The 19,167-nt window shown below is 47.0% G+C and overlaps 1 protein-coding gene across 1 annotated transcript in view; it reads right to left on the reverse strand.

The window, feature by feature from the left end:
- Nucleotides 1-15,521: 15,521 nt before the first annotated feature.
- The window catches only part of XNDC1N (XRCC1 N-terminal domain containing 1, N-terminal like), a 34,619-nt gene continuing 30,973 nt past the window's right edge, over nt 15,522-19,167 (reverse strand). Inside the window, exons 8-9 of the mRNA XM_044284046.1 lie at nt 16,352-16,470; nt 15,522-16,091 (exon numbers count right to left, since the gene is read on the reverse strand). Of these exons, the coding sequence (XP_044139981.1) occupies nt 15,871-16,091; nt 16,352-16,470 (340 nt within the window). The 3' untranslated portion in view covers nt 15,522-15,870. The remainder of the gene's footprint in view (nt 16,092-16,351; nt 16,471-19,167) is intronic.

A 19,167-nucleotide genomic window follows, 5' to 3' on the forward strand; every position in this document is an offset into this window, starting at 1 on the left:
GGTTTACCAGGCTCAGCTCTGTACTTTTGGTAATAATACAACTTTCCAATTTACTTGCATTTCTTCTTTTGCCCCGTTTGCCCGCTCTGAAAGCCGAGCATGTCGATGAGGAGTAGCTGAGAAGAGTGGGAGTAATCAAGGGAGGTTGACGGGAGGAACCGCAAGGGGAAGCGTCGTATCGGCGCTGAAGATTTTCCATCGACATCAGCTCTGGGGACTAAGGGACCCGATGACACTCTGCAGCTGATGTCATGTAGTGAGGCCGGCTGGTGTGTCACGTGACCACAATTCAGAGTGGGTGAACGGTGCAAAATTGAAACCGCTAATAAATTGTAAAGTTGTATGGAGGGCTAGATCAAGGCTAACTAAGCAATGTTTTAGGTCTCAGATAAGCCTTTTAAGGATTGTCGTAATGCAGCTGGAGGTGTGAGGAGTTGGAGAAGTAGTAAGAGGCCTGACAAGAGAAGCTGCAGGTCCTATCCATAGGGGGGTCAGGTCCCTGGAGGGGTGGAGGAGTGCCAAGCAGGGTGGAAACTACTAAATTAACAGATTGCTGGGCAGAGGGTAAACTGCCGCTGGAGGAGTGAGTATTGCCAAGAACTATGGTTGGTTTTTATGTATCATGGACAGAGCTGGAAGCATGCTCTAAACTACAACAGAGACCACAAGAGCCGTCATGGAGTCTCATATTGAATCTTTATGTATTGCAACTGCTAAGTGTTTGTGCCTCATAGGAGTGAAACCGTTATTCTTTGCACTGTATATATTGCAACCATTATGAACTGTGCCCCCTTTTGAGAAAATTAAAGTTACTTGGAATTGCACCAGCCTCTGTCTTCTTGTCAATTACCATGTCGTTCCTCGGGGGGGTAGGGTAGTGACCATGTGTGTCCCAATTGACCCAGCACTTCATAGCCAGAAGGGTGACATCAGTGTGTAGTGCCAGCTGTTTGTAATTATTAAATAGGGAAATATTGATGCTTTTCGTTGGTATGTATTAGGCTGAATTTACACATGCATGTTTTTTAATAATATATGGTATAAGTCAATACAATAATCGATCACAGGGATGACAAACAGCAATCCCTGGATAATCCTAAAGTAAAGAACATAATAAAAGTAAATGATAGTCAGAACATATCACCAATAACTTTAGGCGGGTATTAGGCATAAGGAATCCCACACTGTCCGGACCACCGGAGACTGTTCTGCAGGATTGTTGAGGGAAGCTGACTCCAAAGAACGGATGTCCTGCATTCTGGAGAGAAGCATCGACCTAGCAGGAGGGGTGGTCTGTTTCTAGGATTTGGGAATTGGTGACTTGGCATCTGTGCAGAAGTATAGAAACAGCCTCCCTAGTCCCACTGGTGGTAGGATCTAGTGCAGGGATCAGCAACCTATTTTTTTTTTGGATGAGGGACAATTAAAATCTAAACTGAAGTCCTCAGTGTGCCGTGCTAAACAGGAAAGTGATGTAACACAAGCCATATGTGGTAGAAACTGAATAATCAGAACTTACCATGTAGCTGTGCTTTATCCAAGGTCTCAGAGTGGTCTGCAGTAAGCCTGCTTCCAGAGAGGCAGAGGATGGCATCTATATGTAAGAAGATCTGCTCCCACAAATCTGTCCAACCAAAGACTAACAGCATTGCAAATGCCATCTTCTCCAAAGGTCTCCAACGTTTTAGAATAATTGCCTTCCAGCAAATATGATCTAGTCCCTGCTCCTCCAAATCTGCCTATGGTACCAGTATATACCGGACCCCCCACCAACCATATACTTACTGACAGTGGTGGGGAGAGCAGTGCTCATTCAGTCATTTTAACTGCCCTCCATACCACTGTCAGTAAGTGTATGGTTGGTGGGAGGCCACACATACATTGGTCACCCCACACAGTAATAATCAGGGATCCCCCACCCCATGCACTAATCATATTCAAAGTTATCATATGCAGGCTCACGGCCCCCCGGACACCGTTGAGGTGTCACCATGTGTTGCTGCTCTCCGGAAGGGATGGTAAGATGTGGTGCACACAAATGGGAAATAAGTCCAGAGAGTTGGGGTCTGCAGTAAACCAGGGTGCTTCTTTACTGGAGGAATCCAGGTGCAAAACAATACAGGAGAGGCATTAGGCTGGCTTCTTCAGTCTCCTCCCTGGCTGAAGAAGGGCTTGATGCGGAGGAAAGGCCCGAGCTAGCTGCCCCTCTTTCTCTTCAAAAGGCTGGTACCCTGGTCCAAGGCTGGTGATCCAGGGTCTCTGGCAGCGTATCCCTGTCTCAGCGTCTTCTTCTGGTCACTCAGTAGTCTGGCAGAGTCTCCTCTTCCAAGCATTGTTCCCTAACTGCAGTACACTAGGGGCTCTAACTGCTCTCCTTATATATAGTTTTTGCTAGACTGGAACCTTCTAGCGGGAGGAGTGGAGTGGAGAAACTCCGCACAAACAGATACAATGTTACACTTTCCATCTCTCAGACTTACATTAGAGCTTTAATGATACTCAATGACACAGAAGGTTTTCCAGACATTTAAAAGGTCACGGTGTCTGCTTTTTGGTGGTAAACAAGTCTGGGTTTTTCCCTCAAAAACATGGTCTTCTTTAACCACTTCAGCCCCGCTAGCTGAAACCCCCTTCATGACCAGGCCACTTTTTACACTTCTGCACTACACTACTTTCACCGTTTAACGCTCGGTCATGCAACTTACAGCCCAAATGAATTTTACCTCCTTTTCTTCTCACTAATGGAGCTTTCATTTGGTGGTATTTTATTGCTGCTGTCATTTTTACTTTTTTTGTTATTAATCAAAATGTAACGATTTTTTTGCAAAAAAATGACTTCACTTTCAGCTGTAAAATTTTGCAAAAAAAACGACATCAATATATAAATTTTTCGCCAAATTTATTGTTCTACATGTCTTTGATAAAAAAAAAATGTTTGGGCAAAAAAAAAATGGTTTGGGTAAAAGTTATAGCGTTTACACACTATGGTACAAAAATGTGAATTTCCGCTTTTTGAAGCAGCTCTGACTTTCTGAGCACCTGTCATGATTCCTGAGGTTCTACAATGCCCAAACAGTAGAAAACCCCACAAATGACCCCATTTCGGAAAGTAGACACCCTAAGGTATTCGCTGATGGGCATAGTGAGTTCATAGAACTTTTTATTTTTTGTCACAAGTTAGCGGAAAATGATGATTTTTTTTTTTTTTCCTTACAAAGTCTCATATTCCACTAACTTGCGACAAAAAAAAAATTCTAGGAACTCGCCATGCCTCTCACGGAATACCTTGGGGTGTCTTCTTTCCAAAATGGGGTCACTTGTGGCGTAGTTATACTGCCCTGGCATTCTAGGGGCCCAGATGTGTGAGAAGAACTTTGCAATCAAAATGTGTAAAAAATGGCCTGCGAAATCCGAAAGGTGCTCTTTGGAATATGTGCCCCTTTGCCCACCTTGGCTGCAAAAAAGTGTCACACATCTGGTATCGCCGTACTCAGGAGAAGTTGGGGAATGTGTTTTGGGGTGTCATTTTACATATACCCATGCTGGGTGAGAGAAATATCTTGGCAAAAGACAACTTTTCCCATTTTTTTTATACAAAGTTGGCATTTGACCAAGATATTTATCTCACCCAGCATGGGTATATGTAAAATGACCCCCCAAAACACATTTCCGAACTTCTCCTGAGTACGGCGATACCAGATGTGTGACACTTTTGCGCATCTAGGCTGCAAAAGTGCCCAAATTCCTTTTAGGAGGGCATTTTTAGACATTTGGATCCCACACTTCTTCTCACGCTTTAGGGCCCCTAAAAAGCCAGGGCAGTATAAATACCCCACATGTGACCCCACTTTGGAAAGAAGACACCCCAAGGTATTCAATGAGGGGCATGGCGAGTTCATAGAAATGTATTTTTTTGGCATAAGTTAGCGGAAATTGATTTTTTATTTTTTTTTCTCACAAAGTCTCACTTTCCGCTAACTTAGGACAAAAATTTCAATCTTTCATGGACTCAATATGCCCCTCAGCGAATACCTTGGGGTGTCTTCTTTCCAAAATGGGGTCAGTTGTGGGGTGTTTGTACTGCCCTGGCATTTGAGGGTCTCCGCAATCATTACATGTATGGCCAGCATTAGGAGTTACTGCTATTCTCCTTATATTGAGCATACAGGTAATGAGATTTTTTTTTCCGTTCAGCCTCTGGGCTGAAAGAAAAAAAATGAACGGCACAGATTTCTTCATTCGCATCGATCAATGTGGATGAAAAAATCTCTGCCAAAAAAAAAAAAAGGAGGGGAAAGGCGTCTGCCAGGACATAGGAGCTCCCCCCAACATCCATACCCACTTAGCTCGTATGCCCTGGCAAACCAGATTTCTCCATTCACATCAATCGATGTGGATGAATAAATCATTGCCGGGATTTTTATTTTTTATTTTTTTTACATACAAAGCATAGGAACACCGCCTCCTCCTCAGCTCATATGCCTCGGCAAACGGATCTTTTACTGCAGAGGAGAAAATCCCGTCTTGCAGCGCTGCATACACCGACTTGCGTGTAATCTGACAGCAGCGCAATGCTTCTGTCAGAATGCACATCGGTGCTGCAGCTAATCGATCGGTTGGTCCACCTGGAAGGTAAAAAAACAAAAAAAGAAAAAACCAGGCCGCAACGCAATAATTTTATTAACTTTGGAACAGAACATATAAACTTTAACTTTTTGAACTAAACATTAACCTTTTTGCTTACTGGTGTTTTTTTTGTTTTTTTTACCTTTATAGAACAAACCTCTCCTTCCCCATGGGTCAATGTGCAAAGCGCAAATCGCCCAGAGATGTGGCGAAGTGCGTTATGCACTTTGTCCCAGGTGAAAGGAGACGTTTGCAGCAGCAGTGAGTGAATGGGCCCTAATAGCCCTGTGTGCCTGTCCTGGTGAGATGATCCCTATGCTAGGTGTACCTGTGTGTGGTACTTCCGGAAAAACACTCTCCAAAGCATAGGGCAGGGTGGTCAGAACAGTCAGGACAGAAATAGCGGGTGTCACGCCTTATTCCACTCCTGCTACAGACACAACATTTTTTTCGGGGTTGTGGTCGGTTTGAGGTACCAGGAACGACACTGGGGAAATGTCGCTCGTGTAGAAGGCTAACTACACTGGTGGATGGGGCCACGGAACCTCCTGGGTACAGGAGGCTCTCGATGATCTCTTCCTGAAATTTGAGGAAGGATCCAATTCTCCCAGCCTTACTGTAGAGAACAAAACTATTATATGCAGCCAATTGAATCAAATATACAGACACCTTCTTATACCAGCGTCTGGTGCGTCGGGAAACTAAATACGGAGACAACATCTGGTCATTGAAGTCCACCCCTCCCATGTGAAGGTTATAGTCGTGGACCGAGAGGGGCTTTTCAATGACACGGGTTGCTCGCTCAATTTGTATTGTCGTGTCTGCGTGAATGGAGGAGAGCATGTAAACGTCACGCTTGTCTCTCCATTTCACCGCGAGCAGTTCTTCGTTACACAGTGCAGCCCTCTGCCCCCTTGCAAGATGGGTGGTAACGAGCCGTTGGGGGAAGCCCGCGCGACTAGTTCGCGCGGTGCCACAGGCGCCAATCTGTTCTAGAAACAAATGCCTAAAGAGGGCCACACTTGTGTAAAAATTGTCCACATAAAGATGGTACCCCTTGCCGAATAAGGGTGACACCAAGTCCCAGACTGTCTTCCCACTGCTCCCCAGGTAGTCAGGGCAACCGACTGGCTCCAGGGTCTGATCTTTTCCCTCATAGATCCGAAATTTGTGGGTATAGCCTGTGGCCCTTTCACAGAGCTTATACAATTTGACCCCATACCGGGCGCGCTTGCTTGGGATGTATTGTTTGAAGCCAAGGTGCCCGGTAAAATGTATCAGGGACTCGTCTATGCAGATGTTTTGCTCTGGGGTATACAAATCTGCAAATTTCAGGTTGAAGTGGTCTATGAGGGGCCGAATTTTGTGGAGCCGGTCAAAAGCTGGGTGGCCTCTGGGACGGGAGGTGGTGTTGTCGCTAAAGTGCAGGAAACGCAGGATGGTCTCAAATCGTGACCTGGACATGGCAGCAGAGAACATGGGCATGTGATGAATCGGGTTCGTGGACCAATATGACCGCAATTCATGCTTTTTAGTTAGACCCATGTTGAGGAGAAGGCCCAGAAAAGTTTTAATTTCGGAAACTTGGACTGGTTTCCACCGGAAAGACTGGGCATAAGAGCTTCCCGGGTTGGCGGATATAAATTGTGTGGCATACCGATTTGTTTCGGCCACGACTAAGTCCAAGAGCTCCGCAGTCAAGAACAGCTCAAAAAATCCCAGGGCCGAACCGATCTGAGCTGTCTCAACCCGAACTCCAGACTGGGCGGTGAAAGGGGGAACTACAGGTGCGGCTGAAGTTGGGGGCTGCCAATCAGGGTTTGCCAGCACCTCAGGGACTCTAGGGGGTACGACGGGGTCACTACTGCTCGTGCCACCGTACCAGCTTCAACTGCCCTTCTGGTGCTCGCCACTTCACCAGGTTGTACGGCAGTGCTGGTACTAGGTCCAGGGAGGGCTGGGCTGCTGGTGTATGCCTCACCACGTAATCCGACAGCACCAGCCCCACTCTGCTGCCCTTGAAGCGGATCCTGCGCAACCTGTGGTCTAGCGACACGGGGCCGGGTACGCCTGGTGGTATCAGGGACCTCAGCCTCCTCGTCCGAACTTTGGGTCAGAGAGCCACTGCTTTCTACAGGTTCGTATTCTGACCCGCTAGATTCGTCAGATGAGGGTTCCCACTCCTCATCCGACTGGGTCAGAAGCCTGTAGGCCTCTTCAGAAGAATACCCCCTGTTTGACATTTGGGCAACTAAATTTAGGGGTATTCCCTGAGACTACCCAAGAAAAAAAGCAAGCCTGTCTTACAAATGGGAGGCTAGCGAAGTACCGGAGGCCGCTGCGGTTGATAAAAAATATCAAAACTGATTTTTTTATCGCCGCAGTGCGTGTAAAGTGAATGTGCAGTGATCAAAAAATAATAATTTTTTTGTCACTGCGGTGGGGCGGGCGTGGGTGAAGGCACGTGTGGGCGACCGATCAGGCCTGATCGGGCAAACACTGCGTTTTGGGTGGAGGGCGAACTAAAGTGACACTAATACTATTATAGATCTGACCGTGATCAGTTTTGATCACTTACAGATACTATAAAAGTACAAATGCTGATTAGCGATACGCTAATCAGCGAATAAGGGACTGCGGTGCGGTGGGCTGGGCGCTAACTGATCGCTAACTACCTAACCAAGGGACCTAAACTATACCTAAAACCTAACAGTCAATACCAGTGGAAAAAAAAGTGACAGTTTGCACTGATCACTTTTTTCCTTTTCACTAGGTGATTGATAGAAACATAGAAACATAGAATGTGTCGGCAGATAGGACCATTTGGCCCATCTAGTCTGCCCAATATACTGAATACTATGGATAGCCCCTGGCCCTATCTTATATGAAGGATGGCCTTATGCCTATCCCATGCATGCTTAAACTCCTCCACTGTATTTGCAGCTACCACTTCTGCAGGAAGGCTATTCCATGCATCCACTACTCTCTCAGTAAAGTAATACTTCCTTATATTACTTTTAAACCTTTGCCCCTCTAATTTAAAACTGTGTCCTCTTGTGGTAGTTTTTCTTCTTTTAAATCTTCTCTCCTCTTTTACCTTGTTGATTCCCTTTATGTATTTAGCAGTTTCTCTCATCTCCCCTCTGTCTCTTCTTTCTTCCAAGCTATACATGTTAAGGTCCTTTAACCTTTCCTGGTAAGTTTTATCCTGCAATCCATGTACTAGTTTAGTAGCTCTTCTCTGAACTCTCTCTAGAGTATCAGTATCCTTCTGGAGATATGGCCTCCAGTACTGCGCACAATACTCCAAGTGAGGTCTCACCAGTGTTCTGTACAGTGGCATAAGCACTTCACTCTTTCTACTGCTTATACCTCTCCCTATACATCCAAGCATTCTGCTGGCATTTCGTGCTGCTTTATTACATTGTCTTCCCACCTTTAAGTCTTCTGAAATAATTACTCCTAAATCCCTTTCCTCAGATACTGAGGTCAGGACTGTATCACTGATTGTATATTCTGCCCTTGGGTTTTTACGCCCCAGGTGCATTATCTTGCACTTATCCACATTAAATTTCAGTTGCCAGAGTTCTGACCATTCTTCTAGTTTTCCTAAGTCCTTTTCCATTTGGCGTTTCCCTCCAGGAACATCAACCCTGTTACATATCTTTGTGTCATCAGCAAAAAGACAAACCTTACCATCGAGGCCTTCTGCAATATCACTTATGAAGATATTAAACAATATGGGTCCCAGTACAGATCCCTGTGGAATCCCACTGGTAACATGACCTTGTTTTGAATGTTCTCCATTGACTACAACCCTCTGCTGTCTGTCACTCAGCCACTGCCTAATCCACTCAACAATATGGGAGTCCATGCTCAATGACTGCAGTTTATTGATAAGTCTTCTATGTGGGACAGTGTCAAAAGCCTTACTAAAATCCAGATAAGCGATGTCTACTGCACCTCCTCCATCTATTATTTTAGTCACCCAATCAAAAACATCTATAAGATTAGTTTGACATGATCTCCCTGAAGTAAACCCATGCTGTTTTTCATCTTTCAATCCATGGGATTTTAGATGTTCCACAATCCTATCCTTTAGTAGGGTTTCCATTAATTTGCCTACTATTGATGTCAGACTCACTGGTCTATAGTTGCTCGATTCCTCCTTACTACCTTTCTTGTGAATGGGCACGACATTTGCCAATTTCCAATCTTCCGGGACGACTCCTGTTACTAATGATTGGTTAAATAAATCTGTTAACGGTTTTGCCAGCTCACCACTAAGCTCTTTTAATAATTTTGGGTGTATCTCATCAGGCCCCTGTGACTTATTTGTCTTCACTTTAGACAGCAAACTTAGAACATCTTCCTCTGTAAAGGGGCAAGAAGGGGTGATCAAAGGGTTAATTGGGTGCTGGGAGGTGATCTGGGGCTAGTATGTGGTGTTGGTGGGTACTCACAGTGATGTGTGCTCCTCTGCTGGAACCAACCGACCAAAAGAAGGAGCAGAGGAGCACAGCAGCCATATAACCACATCATATTTACTAATATGATGGGTTATCTGGCTGCTGATTAGTTTTTTTGAAAATCATCAACCTGCCAGCCACGATCATTGGCTGGCAGGTTGATGACGAACTTGCCCTTTGAATTTTGCCGGCCCGCGATGCGCATGCGCGGGCCGGCTTTCCCCGAAATCTCGCGTCTCGCGTCCACCCAGAACAACACGACCGCCGCGAAGACGCAATCCTGCGTACGGCGGTCGTGAGCCGGTTAAACTCTATGGCAGCTGTGGAAAATTACTAGCTTCTCAATCAAAGCCCTAACAGTCTCTCAGTATTCATTAACCCTTTCCACAGAGCCCTGTAAACACAGTGCAAATGAACAGGATATATATCACAACATATAAAATACAGGTACACAGTATTAAACAGTTAATCATTTTAAGAGAAATAAAGTAAGAAGTTTTAACTTTGATTAGGGGATATAGCCAAATGTCCAAGTACTCCCTGCTCCAGGGCACTACAGGAGCCCCGAGAATTTCACCCCATGTATCCATGTAATTATATTGGGGACCTCCCCATCCACAGAAGCCAAAATATGATAAATGAGAGAGATCAGACCTCTTGTCGCTGTACCCAATTGACGCAGGCACTCAGAAGGGCTATGGAAGGACAACTGAGAGACCCAAAGATAGAGGTCACATAGTGGCACGCCTGATAGCGGTGGAACCTTTCAGTGGTTTGGAGAGTAAATTGAAGTCATAACTGGGAAAAGATTTAAGTGTCAAAGTAGAAACATCCACAATGTCTGCTAAGCAAAACTGACCCCCTGACAACGAGGCCTGGACCAAAGAAGACGTCAAACATGATGAAATGGAAGGATTATATAAAAAGGATATCAGAGAAATGTGACGAGGCCAATACGAAACGTTTATGACAGGTGTCCCGTATGTGCTTCATAAAGCTCTAACGGAGAAGGGGACAATTTGCGGGACTGGGAGTTCAGTGCCACAAAAGCAAGTTTGGGCGGACCAGAGCCAGCCACAAATTTTCAATCTCAGTCCCTATAGTGTAAGCTTACAGGGAAGCCCAAAATGGAATTAAATCGCAGATGGGTCGGCCAGTAAAAAAGTAAAATATTAGGAACTGAAAGCCCTTCTCTGTCATGTTCCTATGACCTTGTATATATCTAGCCAATGTGCTTCTTCCATGAGTGTGTGTTGTATTAGATATTGGGGGTTGTAGTGATGGTCTTCACATCTCTCTGTTACCAGACATAAGGTTTGCTAATGACCACTGTGACCCTCAGGAAATGTTAGGTTTCGGATCTCAACACTTTTACAGGGGTCTCAGTGGTCTGGCCGTGCTTCAAAGCATTCTTCTCCGAGGGGGTAGTGAACCCTGGGCCCTGCTAGAGATTGTACAGACAGGGGAGGGGTGGATGTGTTTCTGGATATATCTGAAACTAGGGGTACTAGTCAGTTGTTGGGAGGTGTGAGAACAAGCTGAGGTGTTCACTCCTAGATTTGCTTCAATATAGAAACTTGGAATATCTATAGCTTTACCTGCAACTTCATGTGTGAACTCCAACAAACTGCTCACGGGTGACAACTACGGCTCAGTGCCTCTTTGTCAGTCACAAGCCGATTTCATGATATTCTGGTGGCAGCGGTGGGATCGAGGCACTGAGCAGTATGAGGAGGCAAGAACTTGAGGAGCTAACGGTGGGCACCCTGAGGAAGTGGTGCAGGAGTCGTGAGATTGTTCCAGAGAGAAAGAAGAAGCCTGAACTTATTGATCTCCTGATACCACTTCTGGTCCAAGAACAAGATGTCGCCTCAGACTCCGGATACAGACCTCATGGAGGAATAGTTGAACTGAAGGATGAAAATGCTCGGTGGAGAATTAAGCTGATGAAACTAGTCTGTAAGGAGGTGGCAAGGAGGGACAAAGCCCAGCACCAAGGGATCAATGGAGATCTTGGTCCTCAGGACATTCTCAAGCTGTCAGTAGCATTTCTTACCTTTCAGGATGGCAAGGAGGACATTGATGCATGTCTAGAAACCTTTGAGATCCTGTGTAAGTCTCACTGTATTGCAGAAGAGGGCTGGACACGTATATTGGCTGGGAAACTTACAGGTACCGCGAATTCCACCTTTTGTGCCCTTTCAGAGGAACAATGTTTGGACTATGCTGGGGCTAGCATGTTATGCCATCACCCCTGCATATTATAGACAGAGTTTCCGTTATCTACTAAAAGGGACCCATGACACCCATTTGGAGTTTAGCAATAAGCTGTCCCATGCCCTGGACCAGTGGACCCATGGCTATTGGGCAGGGACTTTTGAAGACCTCTGCCAGCTATTTCTGAAAGAGTTCTTAGAAAAGTGTCCAGTAGGAATTAGGAAATGAGCGATGTATCAGGAACCCCAAACATTGGAGGAGACAGCCTGCCTTGCAGATATTTGGAAAGTCAGTCCACAACTCAGAGAATCTCGGCACAACTCACCATAACACCAGCCAAATCAATAAGCGGAGGCGAATAGGATTGTCTCAGAGTCTGCACTGCAACTCACCGATTTCATCCTCACCCATATATTTACAACGCACTGGCAGTAAAATGGCACTGCAATATGCAAATCTCTTCATGGCAAAATTGGGCTTTAGTTGTCTGCCTTTGCAGCAAGTTATTAATGCACCTTGTATATGGACATCGTACATTGTATATTGGTTGCTCTAAACTGTAATACAAGTGTGAATTCTGGTTCTGCCTTATCTGATGGAGACCGATGTAGAAGTAATGCGCATGCGCTTCGATCTAGGTGTGCGCCACGGCCATATCAAGCTTGGAACGCACAGCCATGTCCAGGGCATCATTCTAACGTCCGCTCTGACGTTGTGAGAGTGAGTGGCGCGCACCTCAGATTTCCTTCTGGGGCGCGCACCTAGTCAGGAGATTCCTCTGCCCGATATTACATAGCAGTGTTTGGTGGTATATTGGACATGATCATAACTTCAGCTCCTCTCCGCACATGTTGTTAGGGTAGGTCAATTAGAATCATTCTCTGCTATCTGTTTAAGATATAAAGAGTGACTTGACACTTATACCTCCAATCATAAGCCTCTGGGTGAAAAGGCATTGGGGGAGGACTCTGGCATATCGGTCTGTATTATCAATTGTACCTTCAGTTGTTATTTCATATATTTGTAGCTGTTTGCCACCTTAAACTACCTCTTACATGAGTTATTCATTGGATCTTTTTGGCAATCTAAGCTGTTTATTTGGACCTGATATCAGCAGCGCCCTCTTGTGTCCTCATTGGTCAAGAACCTGTAGCCCCCCTTATTTTATGGATTAAATATTTTGATATACTGTACATTAATAAAGTATACTGAATTTAATAAGTAAAATCACCCAAAATGAATCACCGAAACTTTGGCTTTGTTTACAAGCAGCATTTTTTGGGAGATTTGTAACAACTTTGATTCATTTAGAATTGAAACCCACTTAACCAGTTTGATTTAAGGGCTTTATCCTGGCTTTTAACCTTTACCCCCATACAAGGATCTGGTCTTTGCTGCAGGCTACCCACCAGTACACTACCTTTTGCAATACTCCCGATGTAATTTGCAGCAGACCAACAGGGATCATAAACATTGGTGCGAAGCCCAAGGCAGAGTTCATGCAATGTTTTGAAACTAATCTTAGGCCGGGACAGGCAGCAAAGGGTCTGTACGGTAGACAGACTAAGGTCAGGGCAGGCAGCAGAGCAACAGAGTCAGTGAACAGGCAGAAGTTGGGTACAAGGGCAGATAATCAGAATAGCAAACCTTTACTGGTTAAACTAGAAAACTAGGAGCCTAAACCTCAGGCAGCGGGTGGAACCCCAGTCCAGCATATATCGGAGGGCTTATTAGCTCATTAGTCAAGCAGTTGCAGATACAGAGCCAGTGAAGATTAACCTTTGCAGTACTGCAACAGATGTGCGTTACGGAAAAAAGGCGGCCATGAACTGCACAGAAGACGTCCCCACTGCTCCACAGCCTAGTGATGACGTGCTTTACACCCTCCATCCAACACCTGGCATTGTGCCAATGGAAGGCTTGCATGCAGCTGCTCAGAAATGGAAACCCATGGCCTGAAGCTCCCAGCACAGCTCAGCTTATATGCTGATGTTAATGGCAGAGGAGGTTTGTTATGAAGTCATCAGAGCATTGGTGACTTTCATGCACTTGCTCCTCAGCACTCGGTGACCCCACTCTGTAACTTCCCGTGGTCTCCACGTCATCGCTGAGTTGCTGTGGTTTCCTCTACTTCACAATAATACCCCTCACAGGTGATGGTGGAATATCCAAGAGGGAAAACGTGCCAGGAAGTGACTTCTGGCAGCGGTCTCATCCTATTACAGGACCACGCTGAAATTCAGGGGCCTTTTTACAATCAGCTGCTCTGTCTGTAATGACGACTGCATGGCCGAGGCTGGATGTTATACACCTGTGGTAATGGCAGACCGGATGGCCAGGGGCTGGATGTTATACACCTGTGGTAATGGCAGACTGCATGGCCGAGGCTGGTTGTTATACACCTGTGGTAATGGCAGACTGTATGGCCGAGGCTGGATGTTATACACCTGTGGTAATGGCAGACTGTATGGCCGAGGCTGGATGTTATACACCTGTGGTAATGGCAGACTGCATGGCCAGGGGCTGGATGTTATACACCTGTGGTAATGGCAGACCGGATGGCCAGGGGCTGGATGTTATACACCTGCGGTAATGGCAGACCGGCTGGCTAGGGGCTGGATGTTATACACCTGTGGTAATGGCAGACCGGATGGCTGGGGGCTGGATGTTATATACCTGCATAGTTGCCAACTGTCCTGAATTTGCCAGGACTGTTACTGATTTTCAGAGACAGTCCTGGCAAATTCGCATTGTCCCGGGCCGTAAATAGGCTAACACAAACCCCACCCATATGTGGATACTTCCAGGTGGGTCTGGGCTGTTCCCATGGTCGTGGCTTACATGCCCAGATTTTACTGAGATGTTGGTAAGTATGCAACTGTGGTAATGGCAGACTGCATAGCAGGGGTTGGATTTTGTACACTGTGGTAATGGTAGATTGCATGGCTAGAGCCTGGATGTTATACATCTGTGGTAATGGTAGACTGTATGAGTAGATACTGAATACACGTGTGTTAAAGGGGTATTCCCATCACAATGATCACTGTTAAATCTGTTAATGATTTGACTGTGATAATTTTTGTAAATACATTTTATTACCCAATTCCCACCCTTTTTGAGAAAAAAAAGTCCCCTCTTACCTGATGTTGTCTTTCGTCTCCCCTGGTTATGGCCACCTCTCGCCTATTGAAACCCGTGGCCGCGCTTTCGCAGAAGAGTGAAGATTTTCTCCCGGGCAATGTCCTGAACGTGCATGCGCCATGATTTTTTTCTCTCTGACCAGTATAGTCGACGCAGGTAAGTATGAAAACTGTTGATGGGAATACCCCTTTAATAGCAGACTGCATGGTTAGGGGCTGCATGTTATACTGTGGTAATGGCAGACTGCATAGCAGGGGTTGGATTTTGTACACTGTGGTAATGGTAGATTGCATGGCTAGAGCCTGGATGTTATATATCTGTGGTAATGGTAGACTGTATGAGAAGATACTGAATGTTATACACCTGTGTTAATGGTAGACTGCATGGCTGGAAGCTGGCTGTAATACACATGTGGTAACGGTAGACTGGATGGCGAGGCTGGATATTATACACCTGTGGTAATGGCAGACTGCATGGTTAAGGGCTGGATGTTATACACGGTGCTAATGGTAGACTGTATCGCTGGAAGCTGGCTGAAATGCACATGTTGTAACTGTAGAGTGGATGGCTAGAGGCTGGATATTATACACCTGTGGTAATGGCAGATTGCATGTTTAGGGGCTGGATGTTATACACTGTGGTAATGGTAGACTGCATCGCTGGAAGCTGGCTGTAATACACATGTGGTAACGGTAGACTGGATGGCTAGAGGCTGGATGTTATACACCTGTGGTAAAGAATATATAGTGTGTAAAGGCAGACTGAACGTCTGGGGCTTGACGTTGTATGCCTATGATAGCATTAAACGAAACATCCACTTAATTCAGGTGTTTCTTTCAGCCCCATTGCCACAGGTGTATAACAAGATATATATTAAAAACTCCCTACTAGCAGTGTGATCTCCAGTGCATGTCCACATATATATTTACATGGAATTGCATAAGTAATAACACCCTAATATATTTTCAGACAGCACCTGACACTGTTCTGTGCACTTTTCCTTTTTTTTTGAGTTTTTTAAACTTTAATTAAATATCTGAAGGATAGATTTTTGATTTGAAGCATAGATGAGGGCAGGGTCCCTCGGGGACACATCTGCAGCTCTCTCCCCCACCTCCTAGCTACATAGGGTGAAAATAAAATATTGTCCACGTAGCTCCATTTCTGTCTGTACCCTTGGAGGGACGGCCCTAGAGAAGACGTCCGGCCATGTGGCGGATGATAATGGCAGCACCCAGTGCATAAAGATACCGCTCCAGTATAGCGATTAGTCACTGACTGGTGACAGCGTCTCTTCAACAGCAGGAGCTCTCCATGAATAAAGTGCAGCCAGTCCCCATCCCTGCCGGGCCTCGTGTCTGTGGACCCCCGTCCTGGAGGAGGTCAGCTCAGTGCATATCTCAGGTATAATAATCCTCTACTCTCCGCACGTGCTGGCGTGTGCTTCAATTTCAATGTCCCGGAAACGGAAGCCACAAAGTGGGCACTGAACCCAGGACACGGGGCTGTGAGGAGCGGCCGGCCGCGGCCCAACGTCATCCCAGTCATCATCATCAGACGAGAGAACGATGCTGTGTGACCCTGGGGCTTCTCCGCAGGTGGCGGCGTGGAGCGGGAGGAGGGCTGCCGGAAAGTGACCTGATGATACATTATGTAATAGCACAGCAGCGTTAATAATACGATTATATCACAAAATCCTAACTGAAGACCATACACAACACGGCGTCTAATAAAATGTACTGGAAATCCTGTAATAAAGTTCTAATGTATGTGCGATCCTATAATACACATATAACCCTATAATAATGGCTGTAATAACATTATAAGTCTAGGAGGTGGCAGCTCGTGTGCGCTCTCCATCGTCATTGCTGTCACCTCGTCCTGAGGCTGCTCCTCACCTGCACAGATTGGACAGATGTTTGTGTCGGTCTCAGGGGGGCGCTGTGCTGTGCTGGGACTGTCACGCTCTTTCCTCGATCCCAGGTGTCTCTCGCTGTTACAAGTCTGCACTCTCCTTCTGACAATGGAGAAGAGTACAGAAGATATTACACATTATATAAGAACCAGTCACATATCCTGATGTGAGCTAATCTGCTGCCGCCTGACATTGTGCTGTGCACCTCCTCATCAGCAGGCTCACCCTGCACTCTGCTGTACCGCACTGCGGGTGTGTAGTGACCTCTACATGTGACTACTGTCCAGTGTCTGATGTCAGCAGAGAGTGCACCTCCTCCTCATCAGCAGGCTCACCCTGCACTCTGCTGTACCGCACTGCGGGTGTGTAGTGACCTCTACATGTGACTACTGTCCAGTGTCTGATGTCAGCAGAGAGTGCACCTCCTCCTCATCAGCAGGCTCACCCTGCACTCTGCTGTACCGCACTGCGGGTGTGTAGTGACCTCTACATGTGACTGCTGTCCAGTCCTGATGTCAGCAGAGAGTGCACCTCCTCATCAGCAGGCTCCCCCTGCACTCTGCTGTACCGCACTGCGGGGATGTAGTGACCTGTATATGTGACTGCTGTCCAGTCCTGATGTCAGCAGAGAGAGCACCTCCTCATCAGCAGGCTCACCCCGCACTCTGATGTACCGCACTGCGGGGATGTAGTGACCTCTACATGTGACTGCTGTCCAGTCCTGATGTCAGCAGAGAGTGCACCTCCTCATCAGCAGGCTCACCCTGCACCCTGCTGTACCGCACTGCAGGGGTGTAGTGACCGCTACATGTGACTACTGTCCAGTCCTGATGTCAGCAGAGAGTGCACCTCCTCCTCATCAGCAGGCTCACCCTGCACTCTGCTGTACCGCACTGCGGGGATGTAGTGACCTCTACATGTGACTACTGTCCAGTGTCAGATGTCAGCAGAGAGTGCACCTCCTCCTCATCAGCAGGCTCACCCTGCAATCTGCTGTACTGCACTGCGGGGATGTAGTGACCTCTACATGTGACTACTGTCCAGTGTCTGATGTCAGCAGAGAGTGCACCTCCTCATCAGCAGGCTCCCCCTGCACCCTGCTGTACCGCACTGCGGGGATGTAGTGACCTCTACATGTGACTGCTGTCCAGTGTCTGATGTCAGCAGAGAGTGCACCTCCTCATCAGCAGGCTCACCCTGCACCCTGCTGTACCGCACTGCGGGATGTAGTGATCTCTACATGTGACTACTGTCCAGTGTCTGATGTCAGCAGAGAGTGCACCTCCTCATCAGCAGGCTCACCCCGCACTCTGCTGTACCGCACTGCGGGGATGTAGTGACCTCTACATGTGACTGCTGTCCAGTCCTGATGTCAGCAGAGAGTGCACCTCCTCATCAGCAGGCTCACCCTGCACTCTGCTGTACCGCACTGCGGGATGTAGTGACCTCTACATGTGACTACTGTCCAGTCCTGATGTCAGCAGAGAGTGCACCTCCTCCTCATCAGCAGGCTCACCCTGCACTCTGCTGTACCGCACTGCGGGGATGTAGTGACCTCTACATGTGACTACTGTCCAGTGTCAGATGTCAGCAGAGAGTGCACCTCCTCCTCATCAGCAGGCTCACCCTGCAATCTGCTGTACTGCACTGCGGGGATGTAGTGACCTCTACATGTGACTACTGTCCAGTGTCAGATGTCAGCAGAGAGTGCACCTCCTCCTCATCAGCAGGCTCACCCTGCAATCTGCTGTACCACACTGCGGGGATGTAGTGATCTCTACATGTGACTACTGTCCAGTGTCTGATGTCAGCAGAGAGTGCACCTCCTCATCAGCAGGCTCACCCTGCACTCTGCTGTACCGCACTGCGGGGATGTAGTGACCTCTACATGTGACTACTGTCCAGTCCTGATGTCAGCAGAGAGTGCACCTCCTCCTCATCAGCAGGCTCACCCTGCACTCTGCTGTACCGCACTGCGGGATGTAGTGATCTCTACATGTGACTACTGTCCAGTCCTGATGTCAGCAGAGAGTGCACCTCTTCATCAGCAGGCTCCCCCTGCACCCTGCTGTACCGCACTGCGGGATGTAGTGACCTCTACATGTGACTACTGTCCAGTGTCTGATGTCAGCAGAGAGTGCACCTCCTCCTCATCAGCAGGCTCACCCTGCAATCTGCTGTACCGCACTGCAGGGATGTAGTGATCTCTACATGTGACTACTGTCCAGTGTCTGATGTCAGCAAAGAGTGCACCTCCTCATCAGCAGGCTCACCCTGCACTCTGCTGTACCGCACTGCAGGGGTGTAATGACCTCTTGTCACAACCAGACAGCTGAGAAGCTCTGACAGAGGCCTTTCAGAACCTCCTCTTTGAGTTTCTGTGTTGTGCTATTCAGCTCCTCCTCTCCTTAGCCTCTCTCAGCTGTCATGTGTTGGACTAATTGCTTCCCTTTAAATTCTTCCCCAGAAGGCTTTTCTGGGCGGCTTATATTTCTTCCTGGAGTATGTGTGCATGCCCATCTGGTTCTCCTCTCCTCTACAAAGTTAAGTGTTGAACTGTTATCTGTTATTTTCTGTTTGCTGGATCCCAGGTGACCCTGACTCCCTCCGTGTCTGGTGTAGAGAGCCGGTGGTCGTGTCCCCTCACTATTGTAGGGTGCTCAGGGGTTATATAGTCAAGGTACGTGGATATGCATACCTCCACCATTCGGATCTATGCATAGGCTAAGCAGCCAGGGAAAGTGCCAGGTCTTCTACAGTGGTCTCCCTTTTGTTCCTTAGCTGTTGGATCCAGCGAGT

Source organism: Bufo gargarizans, chromosome 3, assembly GCF_014858855.1.
Source record: "Bufo gargarizans isolate SCDJY-AF-19 chromosome 3, ASM1485885v1, whole genome shotgun sequence".
Lineage (NCBI taxonomy): Eukaryota > Metazoa > Chordata > Amphibia > Anura > Bufonidae > Bufo > Bufo gargarizans.